The sequence below is a fragment of the Protopterus annectens genome, chromosome 10.part0, assembly GCF_019279795.1.
Source record: "Protopterus annectens isolate FY-2018-M chromosome 10.part0, PAN1.0, whole genome shotgun sequence".
NCBI lineage: Eukaryota > Metazoa > Chordata > Ceratodontiformes > Protopteridae > Protopterus > Protopterus annectens.
In genome coordinates, this window is record NC_056744.1 from 382486192 (window position 1) to 382507212 (window position 21021).

Below are 21021 nucleotides of genomic sequence, written 5' to 3' on the forward strand. Positions count from 1 at the left end.
ATAGAAATGTGTGAGAGTCAGGTACTCTGTAGTACCTGTCAGGCTTTCTAGGAGCTGGTGGCAAAGTATCAGGGGTAAGTCTGGATTCCATGAAGACATAATCTACAATTTCCAGAACAGGGGGGATTGCTAGAGGCCTGTGCTGAGGCAAGTTTAAAAATTCCCTGAGTCTATTTTTGGGCTATGGGTAGTCCTGGCACTCCCAGCGGAAATGCTCTCTGAGGGTATGCAGGGTTTCACCGAAAGAAAAGTCCTCTGGGGGGGAGGCAGAGGGAACGGAATCCTCTGCATCTGAATCCTCATAGGCAGATAAGGGTATGTCCTGGTAATCTGAGGGGTCAGAGTCATCGGACACAAGATCTGTAGAATCATAAGGAAAATCAATTCTTTGTCTTTTAGAGGGGGAAGGCTGGCTTCCCCTAATTAAAGTAATAAGATCTTCAGCCATTCTAAGCATTTGTTTCTGTGGCATGGGAGCTTGAGAATACACTTTGGTCATGTTTCCTAGGCGTAGTGCGAACTTTGGGCCTGAGAAATTCAGTAGTTTTATTCAGAAACAAAGTAGCTGGTTTAATACGAACATCGGAAGGTCTGAATACACCTGCAGAAGCCGGTGCCTGCACAGCGGCTCCAGACCCATCCAAGATAGAGACATCCGCAGGTTCCATAGTCAAAGAAGCATCTCGCTCCATACCGGACTTAGAATGGGTCTCAGTAGAGGCCTGCAAATCTGTAGAAGTGGGTATCAGGGGCTGCGAAAGTGCCTCACGGAGTAATGACGGACTGGCAACTAGCTTAACAGAAGCGTTGCCAGCAGTTTTGGACCTATGTGGTCTGTCTCTGTCTTTATCCTTACTTTTTTTTTGGAAGATTGGTAGTCGGATGGCTTGTCAAAGCCATTACAGAATACGGAGAATGAGAGCAAAAGAATTTAGTGACAAAGATAGCCCGATAACGAATAGTTTGGGCATTGAACATGGCACAAAACCGACAGCGAAGAACGTCGTGGTCTGGGCTTAAACAGGTGATGCAGTAAGAATGAAAATCTCTGTGAGGTATTTGCTTATCATAGGCAAGACAATTGTTAACTTTTTCTGACATCGGTTAGAGCAAGAAAAAAGGATCCCCAACAGGGTACTTAGCTTTAGAAGACTTCAGGTTTGAAACTCGAATAACAAAAATTTCGGGTAGTGGCCGACTGGCACTTGCGAACTGCTTCTGCTTTGGGCTCCGCTCGGCAAGAAAAGCTGATGTAATGGCATCGGCTGCATGTTTTATACCCCTGACGACCTGATGTCATGGAAGAGGTGACAGCATCCGATGCAGAAATCTCAAGACTCTGGTATTCAGGCTGACTGAGGGCTACCTGCAGTTAGATAACCCAAGTGCGATGACTGGAACAGTGAAACACGAAGAACATCAAGTGGAATTCCCAAAGGTCAGGATTAAATCGCTGACTAGAATGACACAAGGCAGACATTTCAGCAATAAGCTATCATACTTGTTGATACCTGACCTGAGTTTTGGTGGTTATGTTTAGGATTATAAGGTGCAGGGCATTACCTGACGGGTTTGTCTCTCAGAAGACATAATGTGAAAAATGATATGCATTACCGCTTTTCATGCATTTTCAATGAACGTGTTGAAACAAAATGGTCTTTCAAAGTTTTGATATTGAATCAGTCTTCACACTGCTTGTGCCTTTATTCAAACTCATCCAGGAAAACAAATGGCCTCCTAAGAATAGTATTTTTTCATTGATACAAACATCAATGTGCTTTGTATCATACTGATGTGAAGTCAAGTAGAGCATCAATAATTTCATTGATCTGAGGGGTCGAGCGCAAAACAAGAAAGGAATTTAACAGAAAAACATACCAGTACAAATCCAGAGGGGAGAAGAGCTGCTTCCTAATTATGGCACTCTCTTTGTATGGATAAACTGCAATAAGCATGATAAACATGTTTTAACAATACTTACTTCAGCACTATACCGCTGCATCATATTACCAAAAGGAAATTAGAATCAACCTTGAAACGTAAGGCACTGATAATTCTGGTAAATCTCAAGATTGATCTACTCCTTATGAGAACCAAGGGAATTCCTGCTGCAGATGGGCAAAGTGTATAGAAAGGATTTATCCGTTAACAAGTCAGTGACTTGATCCACTGCTGACCCTTTTATGTCACAATTCAGTAGGGCCAGGGTAAATGCACTATACATGCACAACTTAGAGTAGAAACTCAAATAACATGTATGAAGGAGGTGGGTAGAATCCAGGGGAATTAAAAGCCCCCCCCCCAAAGATAGATACACACACACACACACACACACACACACACAAGCTCTTCATGAACTGTAACCAGAGATCAAAACTGGACAAAAGACCAATAGCTATGGGGCACAAACTTCAAAGCACTCTGTCACTGTGCTGGCCACACACAACAGATGACTTCCTCAACAGGAACATCAGGATTAAAAAGGGCAATGACATGGACTGGCAAAGGGACACAAAAAATAAAACAGTGACAAAATTTGCCATGTATTAGGAGGGCCATATGAATGTGTGTGTGTGTGTGTGTGTAATTTTCAGTATAACTTTGATTCCCACAACAGCATGTTGCATTTCATTCCAGTACAACTTTCTGAAGCAAAGATTATTACAGAAGTCCATTTAAAATTAGAAGTCTAATCAAGACAAACATCTAAAAGGAGCATTTGAGCAGAAATGCAGTAAAACTCACTGTATTTTAAAACACGTTTTCATAGTTTACCAAAGTGCTTATAAATATAAATATGTACTTAGGAAAAAATAAAAGTCCACCAATTCATGTCCAAATGTTATAGTAACCTCTTCCCATCCATTTTTTTTTTTAATCTATTTCAGGCATCCTCACATCCCTATGCTATTACTCCCTAAAATAATGCATCTTCTCAGCAATAAAATCAGCTTAAGCCAGTCTTAAAAATCCCCCTCCCTGGCTGCCTTATACAGTCTCTTTACTTCCTCGGCTATCTTTACTTTATTTCATGGCTCTCAACGTCTTTGGTCAAGAACAGGCACAAAGCCATAAAACTGGGGGGACAATGGCCTAAATCAGGGACAATGTTCAATTATTATTCTAAATTACTTAAAAAGTTAACAGAACATGTTTTGCCAAACAATGCATTTCCTAACCAATAAGTATAAATGCCTGGCATTACTGACCGACTGCAATACTCTGTGATTTACCAGGAAATAAATACAATGGACAGGGCAAAAATAAGATGCAAAATCAGGGAAAGTTCAGAGGAATGCCTTATCTCAATGACATCTACTTGTCCAATCATAGACCAACCCGAGCAGTAGCTACTAGCTTTTCTGTACAATTTTAAGTTGAGGAGCATAAAAAAGATCTTTCTCCTTTGAAAACTGCAGCATACTGCTTGCTACATTTTGATGCAAGCAACTTGCTACAGCTTATAGCATACAGCCCTGACTGAAATGCAGTCAAATACTAATACAGCACTACCAACAAATTACTATCTGTAGATTGCACCCCCTCAACACTGTCTACCCAAGACAGCTGCCCACCTAATCTAGCTACAGCTCTGCAGCCAACCACCCACCCCCCACCCTTCTCTTACCACTATGTAGAAGCTTGGTTATCTATAGATACTTCTATAAATGCATTATCTTTGCACAACAGTAATAAACTTAAGTTGGATGTTTTCAGAAAATGTACATCTGCAAGGCCTACAGTTTGCCACTAAAAGAAAGGACTTTTCTGCCTCTGCAACAGTTACCACCAATAGTTAGTGACCAATTTTTAAAAATTTATTTCAGTTATTACTAGGTAAGCCTACTGGACCGAAGTGTCTTTTTTCAAAGGGTGTCCCAGTACCACTGTCTGGTTAAGGGTCTTGCTCAGTGTCACAAAGTAAACAAATGGAGGATGAGGGAACCCAGCTATGGACTACACAAAGTAGACCATAAGCAGATCACAGCCTTAATCCTCTACACAGAGGAGGCGGGCTCATTCTTAATCCTCTACACAGAGGAGGCGGGCTCATTCTTAATCCTCTACACAGAGGAGGCGGGCTCATTCTTAATCCTCTACACAGAGGAGGCGGGCTCATTCTTAATCCTCTACACAGAGGAGGCGGGCTCATTCTTAATCCTCTACACAGAGGAGGCGGGCTCATTCTTAATCCTCTACACAGAGGAGGTGGGCTCATTCTTAATCCTCTACACAGAGGAGGTGGGCTCATTCTTAATCCTCTACACAGAGGAGGTGGGCTCATTCTTAATCCTCTACACAGTGGAGGTGGGCTCATTCTTAATCCTCTACACAGAGGAGGTGGGCTCATTCTTAATCCTCTACACAGAGGAGGCGGGCTCATTCTTAATCCTCTACACAGAGGAGGTGGGCTCATTCTTAATCCTCTACACAGAGGAGGTGGGCTCATTCTTAATCCTCTACACAGAGGAGGCGGGCTCATTCTTAATCCTCTACACAGAGGAGGTGGGCTCATTCTTAATCCTCTACACAGAGGAGGTGGGCTCATTCTTAATCCTCTACACAGAGGAGGTGGGCTCATTCTTAATCCTCTACACAGAGGAGGTGGGCTCATTCTTAATCCTCTACACAGAGGAGGTGGGCTCATTCTTAATCCTCTACACAGAGGAGGTGGGCTCATTCTTAATCCTCTACACAGAGGAGGCGGGCTCATTGTTAATCCTCTACACAGAGGAGGTGGGCTCATTCTTAATCCTCTACACAGAGGAGGTGGGCTCATTCTTAATCCTCTACACAGAGGAGGCGGGCTCATTCTTAATCCTCTACACAGAGGAGGCGGGCTCATTCTTAATCCTCTACACAGAGGAGGCGGGCTCATTCTTAATCCTCTACACAGAGGAGGTGGGCTCATTCTTAATCCTCTACACAGAGGAGGTGGGCTCATTCTTAATCCTCTACACAGAGGAGGTGGGCTCATTCTTAATCCTCTACACAGAGGAGGTGGGCTCATTCTTAATCCTCTACACAGAGGAGGTGGGCTCATTCTTAATCCTCTACACAGAGGAGGTGGGCTCATTATCATGGTGGAATACACATCTGTTGCGTCAGAAATAAAAGAGAAGGTTTTGTGCATTGTGCTGCTGCTGCTGTTTTTTTATTTTTTTTTTTAATTTTCTAAGTTATTTTTGCCCCCTGTGCCTGACAACCATCAAGCCCCCCCTTAATAGGGCAGTGCCCATTTGTTTCTGTGCTCTGGAGAATCCACCCACAGCCATGAGGGTAATTTTTGCTCTTGAGACAGACCCTAAGTCCCTAGGTAAGGGATGCACTCCCACAGTGACCCACAATGTGCTTCTGCATACTTGTTCTGAAGTCTACCGCTCATAAATGGCTCGGTTAGCCTAATATCCACCCTCCAGGCTGTCCCAAGGGACAGAGGACAGTCTATGTGGCTGGCTGTATACACTCTCACTCCCCTACTCTCCCTGCCGACATAGTCAAGCACCCGAGCTGACAATTTAGCACAGGCCACTTGGGCTGCACTTAGGGCTTTATCCCTCCACACCAGCTGTACTGACATGCTGCAGCTGTGTGTAAAAAAGTTAACACATAACAAGCAGGGATGAAACATACACCCAAATACAGTCAGAAACGTGACATCGAAATGTAACTTTTCTATTTAGAAGACCAAGGAGTGTAGTGGATGGATAGTTAAATGACTGAAAAACACAAACACAAAACAAAGCTAAACGTGTTTCTACAGGACACATACTGGGATCCCTCACCTTCATTAATTAAATATTCTAACTCTAACTCATTTAACCTTGGGAGCAAAGAAAGCACCTTTCTTCCCTGAGACTGAAAGGCCTCAATACGAAAACTTGAATACCAAACGGGGAAGAGAAGTGCAGAGGAGGAACTTTAACCCCCCCCCCCCATAAAGGAAGTTTACTTGATTTTAGATGTCTTAATTTTATACGTTTATTTGGCTTCCAGTTGTGTGTTGATTTTATTCTCTTGTCATTTGAAGTTTGGTTTTAAGGCCTTCAATCTTCAAAACAAGAAGTGAAAATGAATCTCCAGGTAGAATTGCACATACTGCAGTCCTCGCTATAATGTTTTATCCCTTCCAGTACTTTTTAGCTCACTCTGCCCAGTATGCCCATTAGTAACATTAGGGATATTATATTACAATAGGTAAACAGGCCAGAAAAGTCTGTACAAAAGGAAACAATAAATAAAATGACAAACACTGCTACCTTTCTTCTGCATCGTACATGGCTATGCATGGTCTCTGATTAATAGTTCAGTTCTCAAAACATCCAAGTCATACTGTATGGTTATGAAACAGTCAACCATAAAGAAAACCCATAATCACTTCTGAAAACAAACCACACGGCAAGGTAAATGGGACTTATTTCAGCCGACATTATAACTTAACAGAAATACAAGGCACAGCCTTACATATTAAACACAAAAATAACTTAATGTTTTCATTACGTTGTGAAACTTACACAGACAGAACTATGCATGCAAAACAGAAGTGTCAGGGCAGATACAAAGCATGCATGTAAAATGTCTGCTGGTGAACTTACCCCCAAAAACGTCTCCATTCTGATAGTTCTTCCCCTTCTGAGCTTCCTCCTCGTTCTGGACAGTCGACACATGTTTGGCTGAAGCACAGCCCATAGTGTTACGCAATCCGGTCCAGCTTGAGTGATCTGCAGATCATCTCTAAAGGCGCATGCAGCTGGTCCCCAAAAAACACTACCTTCCTGATCGTTTCTCCAAAAAAAAAAAAAAATCAAATCTCACCTGCAATGAAAATGGGAAAAAAGCTTTAGAATCTCAAGCCAACACTTTGTTTCCAGAAGGTCACATGATCAAACAAATATCCTAGTTACAGAAAAGGAATTTCGAGAAGAACTGATCCTCTGCACTTCAGAAAGGAATGACCAAATCAAACTTGCTGTCTGAATCGCTCGGTGAAAGGCAAGCAGTAGAAATACCAGTTCGGGTCTCCCCTGAAAACAAGCTACTAGCCTTATGGGGTTAACCTGGTAAACAAAGGATCAATCAATCAATTAATTAACTGAAATGAAATAAAATAAAATTGGTACTTAATCATGCTTCTATCAGATCAGTTTACTATGAATACTGTGAATATCAGGAAGCAGCATTTTCCTTGCAATAATCTACAAACTGAGTAAAATCAATGTTTTACATTACTGCATTCAAATAATTATGAAAACAGGCTGAAGTATTTATGCTTCCACACAGATTTATGTATGAAAGTTTATTCATAAATGACATACTGCTATAAATAACTGCAATGACATACAAACAAAATACTAGTGGAATATGACAAACCTGATCTCTCAATTGAGAGGGACTCCCTAGCTCCAGTGTCAACACACACAGATGTACTGACATCTGCAAGATTAGCAGGAGGAACAACTACCTCAGTGTGCAGAAGAGATAATCAGACGAAACAAAACATTAGCAAGGAGCACCTGGCCAAAGCAAATCACAAAAACTGACCCAGGTTTAGGATGATGGCTCACTGACCATCCCGGTCACTCCTGGCCTTCTCTGCTAAGGTCACTGAAAGCCCATCTCAAATGTAGGTGGCCTCATACATGTGTATGACAAAAGCTACAAAGCAATAAAGGCAAAGAATGGGATCAGTAATAAGCCGGGGCAAACAGTGGGTGGGTGAGGGGCTCCCGATGAACTGGTTCACTTCTAGCCACAGAATTTGGGCAGCACTGTCAACCACTATGCTTAAGGGAGATTAGCTTGATAGGATGTTCAGTCATGTGTTTGATGAACAAATTTCTTTAGATTTTATCAACCTTTCTTATAACAAAATACGCTTTTTTGCAGGACATGCTAGATCAAGAAAAATTTACTCAAGAAACACATGAATTTCTTCAAGTAAAATTTCCCGCTGTCCCACCCTTGTTTGGCATACCAAAAATACATAAGAGTTTAACGAATCCACCCATGAGACCCATAGTCAGTGCAAGGACATCCACTACCCATCCTATAGCTATTTATATTGACCAAAAAGTCAAAGAATTGATTTATAGGCAGCCACCTATTATTACAGATTTGTGGGATTTTTTCCATAAATTGAGAGAAGTTAAATACAATCAAACGTTGGCATTTGTTACCACTGACGTGGTTAATCTCTGTAATGAAAAAAACATTTTTTTTTTCTAAGCTTGTTTCCTTCCTTTCCTGTGGGTAGTCTAGCCTGGATATAGATTTGCTGTGTCCAGGACTATTTGTAGGCTTCTAGGCCCCTAAGCCTTTCTGTGTTGGAGGGAAGCCTTCTAGCTTAATTTTGTTTCTTAGAACTAGACAGTTTTTTTGTTTCAGCACTCGTCTGTTTCTTTGAGCTCAGCACTTATTCAGAACTTATTGTAAGCACTAAATAAGTTACAAATCACTACAGCATTCAACTTTCCTCACTGTCTAGAGGAAAACAGTTTCTAGTACTTAACAAATAAGCACCTATCCAGGCATGTCTAAGGGTCAGCTCCCGGTGTTTTCTCCTGTCTACCTGATGAATCTGGGCATCTTGGGGCAATGCAGTAATTGCCTCACGTACACAGACAACCCTCTCCTCCTACCACCCAACACTACAACCTGTGAGAGATGCACTTATATAGCCAAACTGAAAGCAAAGCTCTCTTTACCAAAGACTGGACTAGACAGTCAAGAGGAGAAGGTAAACACTTGCACCACACCACACTCAGCACATAGTCCCTCAAAACCTACACTACCAAAACACACACATAGAAACACAAAACAAACACCTACATTCGTGGAGGCTCTCAGTAAAAACCTACCCAAGCAACAGGGACCTCCAAAGCAGAAACACAAGCAACCTCCACCCCCCAACACAAACTAAATGACACATAGCCCACAAACTCAGTGTGCCACTCAACCACAGCCCATAAGGCATAACAACGTACCCAACACTCTAGTCATAGGTGACTCTATAGTCAGGCACACTGATGTTCCACTCACCAGGCTAAACAAGGAGAAAGTTACTGTCAGCTGCCTGTCAGGTGCCAGGATCTGCCACATAACGCATGCACTCAGGTCACTCCACAAGTACAAATATGACTCTGTCATTATCCATGTTGGTGTGAATGACTGGAGACGTACCTCCTTGGACTACATGAAAACGGACATGGAGGAGCTGTCCGATCTTGTAGCCCAGGCAGGTATGACCCTAGCCCTGAGTAGCATCCTGCCATCACCCAGAATGATACCACGGTACAAGGACAAAATGACTGACTTCAACAATTGGCTAAGCTTCTGGTGTCGTTCTAAGGGGATCCAGTATCTGTCTGCCTGGGATGACATGATCAACAAGCCACAATGCTTTGCCAGAAATGGCCTGCACCTGTCGCCCCTGGAATTCCGGATACTAGCTAAGGCTCTAGCCACCCCTATAGTGCCTTTTTTAGGCAAGATTCAAATAACAAATTCACCACCCTAACAGGTACAGGCAAGAAGAATCTGAGGGTATTGCTACTCAATGCTAGAAGTCTAAACCTCAAAATGCACTCTCTCGAGGCACTCCTTAAAATGGAGAACATAGACATCTGTGCAGTTGACAGAGACCTGGTTCAAGGCTCCAGAGAGTAACCCTGCATTACCAGGCTATAATTCATACCATACCTTTCGGCCACCTAACCTGGACCGAAACACAAAAGGCGGAGGCGTGTCCATAGTTCATTACGGATATCTACACCTCCAGGCTAGTTGCTCAGCATAATGCATCCGAGATTATTCAAGTGCAACTAACTCTGGGCAAGACCAAAATCCAAATTGTAGCTTGCTACAGATCCCCCACCATGCCCCATGATTCCCACTCCTCATTTCTTAATACACTGGAAAATATTAGGGTACAACCTAACACCCTAATAATGGGTGATTTCAACTACCCTACCATTAACTGGGAAAACTACTCATGTACCAACTCTTGTGCTCAAAGTTTTCTGGAATTCATAAATTCCAATGCCTTGGATCAACTTATCCACACCCCCACCAACAGGGGCAGCAGTATCCTAGACCTGGTTATTACCAACATGGGCAACCAGTGCTCCACACCAGAGGTCAATTCCTCGTTGGCCAGATCCGACCACAAGCTAATCACCCTAGACATCCACATTCCTCCCCCACCCCCATTAGGGAAACCACAGTAAAAAAATTTCTCCAAAGCCAACTTCACACTTCTTAAGACAGAAGTGGCAAACTTCATGACACCCATGCTGACGGACAATAGAGGTACGACTGCTGAATCCTACACAAATGCACTTTATAAGCACTTACACGAGTGCATGGACAGTGCAATCCCTAACAGAACCAAGATGCTATCCTCCAAAAAAAGGAAGCCAATCTGGTGGTCCCCTGCCATAAACAAACTCTACAACAGAAGAAAGAAACTGTTGCAAAAAAAGAGTAAAATCCCATGAGTGGAGGAGCTCCCTGTTCAGCCTCAGTAATAAGCTGCGATCCCTGATAAAATCCTCACAAGCTAGTTACAAAAGCAAGATTGCCACTGATTCTAAAGACAACCACAAAGCATTCTGTATCTATGTCAAAAATCTCAATGGCAACACTCAGATCTGCTCTGAGTTACAGCACAAGGGCACTAAATATACAGAACCAACGGATATTGCCAACATCCTGGCAGACAGGTTCAGTGCTAACTTTACCCGGCACCTTGAAATTTACTGTTTACTTACATTCTCCCACTTCTTTTCTAAAACTTACCTACCATTACAGTGAGACTGCCATTAGTTGTTTAGATACATTAGTGGTTAAAGATGACCACAGAGAGTCAATTCAGAGTACTATTTTTAGGAAAACTACGTATTCTAATAGTCTTTTGCATTTTAGTAGTTGTCATTGTATGCATCAAAAAAAAGGAATAATAAAAGGACAACATATTAGGTTAGCGCATATGATATCCGACTATGATACCTTCATAAGAGAATATGATATATTAAAGGACATGTTTCTAGCCAGGAGTTATCCGCAGGATTTAACTGAAAAGGTGTATAAAGAGGTTCCACAAAAAGACTAGATGGCCGTATTAAACCTATTTTACTGTTGGACCTACCAACACAGGTAGAACAAGAAAAACGTTTCAAAGATGATTATTCCTGTTCTTTCAGGCGAGCTAGGCATCTGAAAAATCTTTTAGAATTCAAGATAGTACAAATTTTGTGGAAAGTGGCAGGAGAAGTGGTACTTTTAAATGTGGTAACTGTAGTCAATGTCAACACCTACTACAAAAGATTCTAATAAATGTTAACAATAGATTAGTTAAAAGTAAGTTTTATTTTTCTTGTAAACCTGTGTGTGTTATCTATTTAGCTTTATGCAAAAAATATCCAAGCTTCTACATAGGTAAGACTATTCACTAGTTTAGGGAGAGAATTTACGAGCATTTGTATGATATAAGAAAAAAAATCTAGCAACTCCCTTTATTGTCATATAGCAGACCAGCCTGAGCACGAATTTTTACTTTTTGGTGTTGACACTGTCCACAAGAATGTTATGGGCGGGGGGGCATGGCGTGACCTGACTGAATATAAGGAACTGGTTTAGCAATTGAAATGAAATGCAGCAGTTCCACCTGGGTTGAATTTCCATTGCTGGTGTCTTGAGACTGATGTCATACTATGTGTAGGGCTTAGTTGTGTATTTCAATTCAACGATGAATACTTCGATATTGTTGTTCATTTACTTGTTCTTTGTATTCACATGCTACTTTTAATATTGGCTAGGGTAACATATATGTTTTACCATATTTTTAATGGTCACACCGTTTAAAAAGACTTTAGATTTTTTATTGGTAGGTTTGATCATGTGATTGTTTTGGAGGGTTATTTATAGGTGTGTCTTTTTGTAACTAATGATTCTGATGAAGTTTTGATATAAAAACTTACGAAAGCACTAAATCTTCATTCAATAAAGTGCATTCCAGCCTTCTTTTGCCTTTTTCCGCTTTTTGTATTCAGCACTGTCAACCACCCCAAGCCCTCAAACCTCCAGATATTTTTGCCCTACATTTCCTCTGTAAATTGACTGTCTGAGCTTCCAAAAATTTGCATAGAAAAATATTTCACCTCAACCATATGAACTCATCAAGATACTGTCCATCAAATGGCTGGTACAGTGAATAAGACAAACAGCAGTTCTTTTCCAGCATGCAAGCACAGGTAGCATCATCTAACCTCACCGCAACAAAAATCCGAAAATGTGTAATGTGACTAAACTTTTACTTTTAGGAAATTACAGAAAGACACTTATCTTCTCTATATGAATTCAGTTTGATACTGTAGAGACAGGAGAAATAAATAAATAAAATCATAGTTACTTGCTCCAGAAGACCAACAAGCCTTGGCCATAACTACATTAACCCCAAACTTGAGTATAGACTAACCATAACAACACTTAACATTAACAGCCCAGCACCTTTGTCCTGCAAAAAACAAGATTTGTTGCTTCCTTCATTTGTTTTGCTTTAAAATTTATCACTGCAAACTATTAAAGAAATTTCACTGACTACTTATCAACAGAAGGTTATCTATTCTCTTCCTAGACACTCTATCAATTAAAATCTTAAATATTAGATGGTATCCACCACTGTACATGCAGCTACCCATCAAAAACAATAATCATGCTCTTTCTTTAAGTGAACCCTCATTTTGGACTAAATATATTTGAGACAGCTTTCTCTGAAATAGTCCTAGCATTTTGGAATATAGTTTCTCAAAAAACTAATAATTCTTAAAAAGTTTTAAAACAAAGCTATAACATATTAATACAAGAAAACAAATGCAGACGTGTCAAGCACTGGACACATACAGGAGAGTGGATAAATAAAATCCCCTTAGTTGATCATGCTATAGACACAACATTTAATCCCAGTTAAAAACAATTGTTTGTGTTTGTAATTCTAATGTACAAACTAAAAATACGTACGTTAAAATCAGTGCAAAGTACTGCTTTATTCTGCTGCTGCCACTACTTCAACTTTACTAGATGGTTGCTCTCTGTCTGTAATTTCATTACTATCTTTAGAAGTGTCTTATTGTTCTTCAAATGAGCCTGGTACAGGGAAGATAAAATGACATGAAAGGTTTTCAAAGTCAAGAAAATTGTTAAATAAGTCACCTCTCCAAATGTTTTTGCACAGGTACTTAATGCAACTGTCCATTGCAGTCAAATACTTACCTTTTGCCTGTCCTAATTTGATTTATGCCATTATGAAAAATCAAACTCTGCAACAATCACCTGCCATTTCCCCTCCAAAACCTTTCAGGATGTTGACATGACATCAAAGACATTCCTCAATTCTAAGATCCCTTCCCAGATCACCTGGTATACTGACAACCATCAGTCACGCCTACTTCAGTGAACGAACCAATGATTCTGCTCTGTCAAGCTTAAGTCACCAGTGGTGCATTGTTGTTGTTTAGCTGAGTCTTTCTCTTTGCGACTTCAAAGATTTTAGCACACCAAGCCTGTTTTTCAACAACTGTTGTTTTTAAGTTTTTGCAACTTCACATCATTACGTCAGTAATGCTACTTTTCCATCTTAGTTTCTTCCACCGAATTTTCCCAGCATCGGTGCCTTCTCTAGTGTATCTTGACTTCACAGTATGTGGTAAAAGGATTTCAGTTTCAGTTTTACTACCAAACATTCACGTGAGCAGTCTGACTTAACCTCCTTAAGTTTTGACTGGTTTGATCTTGGAGTCCACGGAATTCTTAAATGTTTTCTCCAACACCATGGCTCAAAAACATTGCTTTTCTGGTGCACAGCCTTGCTTGTATTACAACTCTCATAGCCGTATGCTATGACTGGGAAACCAATTGTTCTGACTAAATGGACCTTTGTTGACAATATGATGATGATCTTAGAAATCTTTTTCTGCATTTCCCATAACTATATTTCCAAGAAACATATTTTGATTTCATGAATGCAATCACCATCTGCAGACATCTTTGAGCTCAGGAAAATTAAATCTATTAAGGTCCTCATTTTTTATCTGTATGCAAATAATTAATAGGGTTAAATATGTCTCATTACATCTTCCTAATCTTCTCTCTGCATTTAGTTTGACAAATTTTTACTATCTCCATTGCCTTTTGCTCTCCGTTTTTTTTTTGGCACTTCTAAAGCCTTCACAGTCACTTCCACAACATAATAACTTGGAATATTAGTAAGCTCATACCTAGTTAACCCTGTGGTAAGAAGCTAATGGTCTGAACCAAATAAGCTCAATGTCTTGTTTTTGCCAACTGCATAAAGATCTTCCATCTTTCACTGCAAAAATATCAAGTCAATCAGAGATTTAGTTTTTGACCACCTGGTGATATCCTTGTGTAAAGCTGTCTCTTAGCCATTGAAAGAGTGTTTGCTATGACCAGTGAATTATCTTTGCAGAATTCTACTAGTACAAGTACTATCACACTCCAAGGCCTATTCCAGTAGTACTTTGATTACTAACATTGGCTACAGATCTTCATAACTTCTGCATTTTTGGTATGACTAACTAGAACATAAACTTGTATCACGGCAGTGATGAATGCCTTGCCTTGGACTCTGACCAAGATCATTTTATCCCTTTTTGTGTTGTAATTGAGCACTGACTCTGACACCCTTTTACTAGCTGACACATTTTGTCTGCAAGACACTTTCCTCCAGCAGAAGATCTGATGATGGCATCATGTAAAATAAACCAGTCCAGTCCATTTTAGTTAATTAATTCCCACAATGTCAGTGTTTATTCTTTTCAACTCATCCTTAACCGCATCATGTATTGATTCATGGTTCTTGTGTTCCAGTGATATGTAGTTCTTTGCTGAGGTGCTCAGAGGTGAAAGCTAAAACTAATGCTGCAATGGACATCCTTTCAGCCTTCCCTGCATCAGAACCTCTGGCATTCCTTGTACATTCCCTGTGTTGTTGCCCAGTAGTGTACACTAGATACCTTCAGACCTGAAGGTCTCATCTTCAGGTGACGCTTTGACACACCTCTGATTTTTATCCACAGGGTTTTCTTAGCAATAAAACTGTAGAGAATTACCATTAACTTGTCCAGTGGATCACAGCCTTGCCCTCTCTATGACCTACCCATCCTGAGTGGCTCTACATGCTGTATAACATATCTTCACTGGGATTTACAGGCCCCTTTTACCATAACAAGGTAATTGTACAGTGACACATACAAAAATATTGCATCTTTAAAGCAGTGGGCTCCCCCTCCCTCCATATCTACCACTACCCAATCCTAGATCTGTACAGGACTGAAATAGTAAGACATGGGCTCCAAACCAAAACCCAATACATGACAAGTCCTAGTAGCAAACTTTCTGTGCTAGTAGTTAGATTTAATGTATGGCAGCTGTAGTCTGGGGAGATCATTCATCTTTGGACAGCTTGGTTTGCAGACCTTTCATTGTTCCTACAACATCTCCTATGGTCTGTCAGGCTGCAGGACAACACGCACCATAGAGGACACTGACAGCAAAAAACTGGACATCAAACCAGTCCTGACAGTAAACTGGACATCAAACCAGTTCTGACAGTAAACTGGACAGCAAGCCAGTCCTGAGAGTAAACTGGACAGCAAGCCAGTCCTGAGAGTTCTTTTTAGCACTGATAATTAAGGTAGAAAGAAGGAAGTTAATTCTCTGTAGACACTTTGCAAGTCCTCATCTGAACAACTTGACAGCTGTCCAAAAAGGAACGTACTCAAGGGACATAGTCCAGAAACACAAAGAGAAAGAGGGAGGGGATAGAGAAAGAGACAGCTACAGAGTCTGCATAAGACATCACAGCAAAAGAAACATCATAAATGTACTGTATCTTCTCTGATGGGAGGATATAAAACAGGAACTTTTATGCATTCCAAGGGTATCTTACCCAAATAGTCAGCTTCTTTCAGATTAAGACATATGCGAGAACAGAGTACAATTAAAGAACTGCAGCAAAGAGGAACACTGATTCAACTTTTCAGAATACGGCATGACTCAAACATATACCAGCTCTCAGAAAAGAGAAATAGTTGTAAACTTCTGCTAGCCTAGCAACAACACCTTAACAAGCAATCAGGGACATGGATGTAACACCTGTAATGTAACAGCTGCAGGGTGTGACTACCTTTTCACTCTCAGAAAAAGTGACAGATATAATATTCCTACAGGTATAAAACCAGGAACAAGATCAGCATGTGGAGGGAAACAAAACATTCAGGAGTATACCAGGTGCAAGGACTGTGTGCCTCAAGCCCAAGCAACCCCCAACATTTATTCATAGACCTTTCCAGAAAGATAAACAATTCGATATTTTCAAACTGAAATTTAATACTAGGCTACATACAGCCATCACTTCTGCAACTATAGTTTTGTTTCCCCTCATCTGTGGCCTGACATGCTGGTACAATAGTTAGTGTTGCCATCTTGCAGCTCTAGGTTTGATCCTACCATTGGATTACTGCCTGTGAAGAAGCAATACATTCCCATGTATCCTTTAGTCACATCATCAATGGCTGTGCTCCAGAATGTGTCTTTCATATGAAATGTTAAATGGAGGTCCTATCTGCTTGAGTTGGTGGCAGCTTACATGGATGTAAAAGATCTCATGGCACCTATTAAAAAGAGCATGTGTCCTTTGTTTAACACAGTATAAACACATTTACATATTTATAGGCATATCTATACATATTTTTCTTATTTTTCTTATAACATTCTCATTTTTATTCTTCCATAATTGACCTCCACTTATTTTTCCCCAACCATATTATAATTCTTTTGCAATATACCTGCAAAAATTGATTTCCAGGTAAACAAAAGTTCATTTATTTTTTCACTCCAAATAATCCATATTACATGAAATAAATTCTGATCTAACCTTCTCACATTTTTTTTCTTATTATACTATCCATACAAAATCATATCTATACTGTTTATGTCAACAGTCTCAAAAACCTTTTCCTCAATATTCTCAAAAAATTGTTTCTTCACACAACATTTTCCAAAGTTTCACCATTCCTTTTACATAAAAAACTTGCTCCAGTCATACCTCTCAACCTCTCAGAAATCTGGACAAAGACAGAAATAATGGGGACAAATGCCCAAAAATAGGGACTGAGTTTAAATATTATTCCTGTAAACTTAGAAAGTTGTTAGAATAACAGGTTTTTAATTACTATAAATTTTCTGAATTATTTGAAGTCTGAAACTCAAATGTCTGTTATTAATTAGCATTATTTAGTTATTTCAGTCCTCAATGATTTGCCAGAAAACCACTAATTTTATGAGGAACAGACCAAAAATATGAGGCAAAAATCTGGACATTCTGTAAAAATCAGTACAGTTAAGAGGTATGGCTCCACTGTCTCTTCGTCCCCACAAAATACACACACTCTTTTACCTTTCTTTTTATATGGCACATTCAGCTTTACTGTTAACTTATTTATTACCAGTCTCCATAGAAATCCTGACACACTACTATCTTGGCAATCACTTTTTCATTACTTTAATGGCTTTAATCACTTATTCTGGTAGATTTTTCCATGGATTTACACAATGATATTGTTTCATCACATTATACCACATCATTCTATCTTTCTCTATATCATCAAATTTTATTTTCAATATTAGTACTGGTTTCTTGATCATTTTAAATGGCCTCATTTACATATTTTCTCCCTTTCTTATTCTCATGATCTCCAAGAACATTTTCTTCTTATATTTTAAAACATTCTCTCTATTAAGTTCTCACTCTCTTTTTACCTACTTTAATCCTCTATAAAAGTTTAAAGAAGCAGAACAAACAACTGGATTTAGTAACCCAAATCCCATTTCATCTTCATTCATATACAACCTACCTCTTTTCACTTGGTTTAATCTTGAACCCCATATGAAAGAAAATACCAATTGCACAATTTCCTTTTCATATTTTCTGGATCACAGAAACATTTGACATATATGCTATTTTCTCATTAATACTATTAATAATGAACTCAGAATGATGGAAAATAACCGCAAAAACAAAACCAACTAATAGAAATAAGAAAATTAATAATAATAAGTGGTTCGGGCACACTAAAAGTGGCTCCACAAAACAATAATTTTATTAGCTTGAACACAAGCGCTTTCGCCCTGCCACAATGCAGGACTTTATCAAGTGAATAAACTAAACACAATCACAGTCATTTAAATACGCAAATTCCATAAAATGTGGCAAACTATATCATATTGATTAATAAAATCTGTAATAAAAAATATATAATTTCCCAACGGGTCTATTCTTCAAAACAGCCTGAAGAAGCCTTTGTGGTGAAAGTGCTTGCTGTTTCTACAAATAAATTCATTACATTCTACGTGGAGTCCGCTTTATTATTACAAATAGTCGAGAATTGGATTTATTAGTTCTGGTGGATGACATACATTTTTGTGAAGAACTGTTACTGTGACAAGATTTGTGAGCTTATTGTTCTGCCGTTACTTCATTTAACTTCTCTTTTTACGGACATACAAGATAGCAGCTATCTTTTTCATAGTTCTAAAAGTGTTGTAAAAATGAAATCATACTAAACTTCAAATAAAGAAATTAGAAAAAGTAAAAAAAAAAATAACAAAGATGAAATAGAAGCAGTTTCATATTGAGTGCTCACCAAATTCTGAAATATAGTCCAGCCCTACAGTTTACTAGCTTTTTTCTTAAGGTATGGTTTAATAGAAATGTGGTCATTTAAAGCTGGGGGGGGGGGAGCGAGGCATTCAACTTGACCTGCCAGTAGGTTTCCCTACAACTAAGCCAGTTCTCCCAATCACTCCCTTTGGGTCCATCAATACCTGCTCCAAAATCCCAAACAGAAACCCTGTATGTGTAAGTTGCACAGAAAGATGCCTATAAAGAGCATTATTCAATTTTCGCTTCTTAATATTATAAATGTGCTCACAAATAGGTTTTCCCAATGTTCTTTCAGATTTGCCTACATAAAAACTAGGGCAGTCTTTAAATAAAGCCAGGTACACTATACCCCAAGTCTTACAGTTACCCCTATTAAAGTGTATTACACACTGAATATTATTACCCAGAATTGTCTGTCCTTTGTCGTAGATGTATTTGCAATACCCACATCTACCACATTTTTTAGTTCCACTTTCTCTTGTATAATTTCTCCCATTCCTATTTCTTTCAAAAACTTTTTTTCAGATTCGTGCCCATCTTAAACAGAATCCTAGGATTTTCTCCTATTTTCTCCACTATGTCAGTATTAAATTTCAACATTTTCCAGTTGTTTTTAACTAAGTCCTTAATTCCTTGTGAAGCATAATTACATTCTACCACTAATGCTTGAGAATTGCTGCTCTTCATTCTTCTTATTACGTAAAAAGACCTGTTTAGTGTCACCTAATAAGGGAACATATTTAATTCCCCACCCATCAGTGACTTCTAGTACTACTTCATCTAGTAAATTAACAGGGTAGCCTCTCTCCATAAATAATTTTAAAATAAATTCAGTTTCTTTCAAGAAATCACTTCTTTGTGAGGTCATCCTCTCTGCTATATCTGGCGTTTTGCAATACTTTTCCTCTGTCTCCAAGGGTGTGCACTGGAATAGGGAAGGTAGGAATTGCTGAAGGTGGACTTCCTATGGATCTTGGATTTTAACTGCCCTTCCATTATGTCCACTCTCACATCCAAATAATCAATCCCAGCCTTATCATAGTTATGGGTAAATCTTAAAATATTTGTAGTGGTGTTCAAATTATCTATAAAAATACCCAAAATATGTTCAGGTCCATCCCATGCCACAAAGATGTTGTCCAAAAATCACCTATATAATTTAATATGTCTCCAAAATTCACTTTTGAATATATATGTAATTTCCCATTTTAAAAGGACTAAACTGGCGTATATGGGGGCACAAGCTGCCCCCAAAGCCACTCCTCTTACCTGCTTGAAGATCTCCCCGTCAAAATAAACAAAATTGTTTTCTACCACCATTCTCATAAGCTCAACATATAAATTCACATCCGAACCTAATAAGATGCTCTTGTCATTTAAAATTTCACTAGAGAGGTCCAGTCCTTCCTCAGTGGTGATACATTAATCGACATCGATTAAGTAACAAATTTCTCCTCTATAAATCTCAGGGGTCAAACTCCGCAAAAAATCCCAAGAGTCCTTTATTAAATGTGGGTAATACCCCACAATGTGTTTAAGGGAACAATCTAAAAACATAGCTATTGGATACGTCTTAGAACCTTCTCCAGATACAATTGGTCTATAAGGTGGGTTGGTAGTGCTCTTATGAATCTTGGGGATGCCAAAAAAAAGAAGCTCGTCTTGGTTTCTCAATTTGTAAAATCCCACCTACTCTACGATTGAGGCTATTTTCCAGTATAAATTCCTATATGGCTAGGTCCATCTTCCTATATGAAATATTGACCTTGTTAATACAGACTGGAGCATAAACATTAGTGTTGTTCAAAATATCTAACATTTTGCTTGAATAATCAATGGCATCCACCAGGACCATACCACCCCCTTATCTGGTTTTATAATACGTATCTCTTTATTTGCCAGCTCATTTAGTACTTCCTTTTTAGTTAATTTATACTTATTACCAAACTTCTTCTTATATTTTTTATCCATACTGAGGGCGTAAATGTCTGATACACACACTGCTTCAAAACCCTGTAGTGCTGGGTGCAAAGGTGGATTGTATGTACTCAATTGTTTAACAGAAGTATCCAACCTAGTAATTTGCTGATCACATAATAAGGCTAGATTAAGTTTTCTAGTGAACATTTTCAATTCTATAAGGCCATCACAAACACCAAATCTAGCAGAGGGAACAAATTTAAAACCTTTTTCAAAAAGCTGAAAATGTTCTATTTTAATCTCTATTCTACTTAAATTAAAAATCTTGAAGCCAATGAATGCTAGGGTCACTCCATCTT

At 39.2% G+C, this 21021-nt stretch overlaps 1 protein-coding gene across 2 annotated transcripts in view; it reads right to left on the reverse strand.

Moving 5' to 3' along the window:
• The window catches only part of CCHR10.PART0H1orf21 (chromosome chr10.part0 C1orf21 homolog), a 1277964-nt gene that overhangs the window by 702391 nt on the left and 554552 nt on the right, over positions 1-21021 (reverse strand). For both annotated transcript variants that reach the window (XM_044085302.1, XM_044085303.1), the window contains exon 2: positions 6597-6816. In XM_044085302.1, the coding sequence (XP_043941237.1) occupies positions 6597-6690 (94 nt within the window). In that variant the 5' untranslated portion in view covers positions 6691-6816. The remainder of the gene's footprint in view (positions 1-6596; positions 6817-21021) is intronic.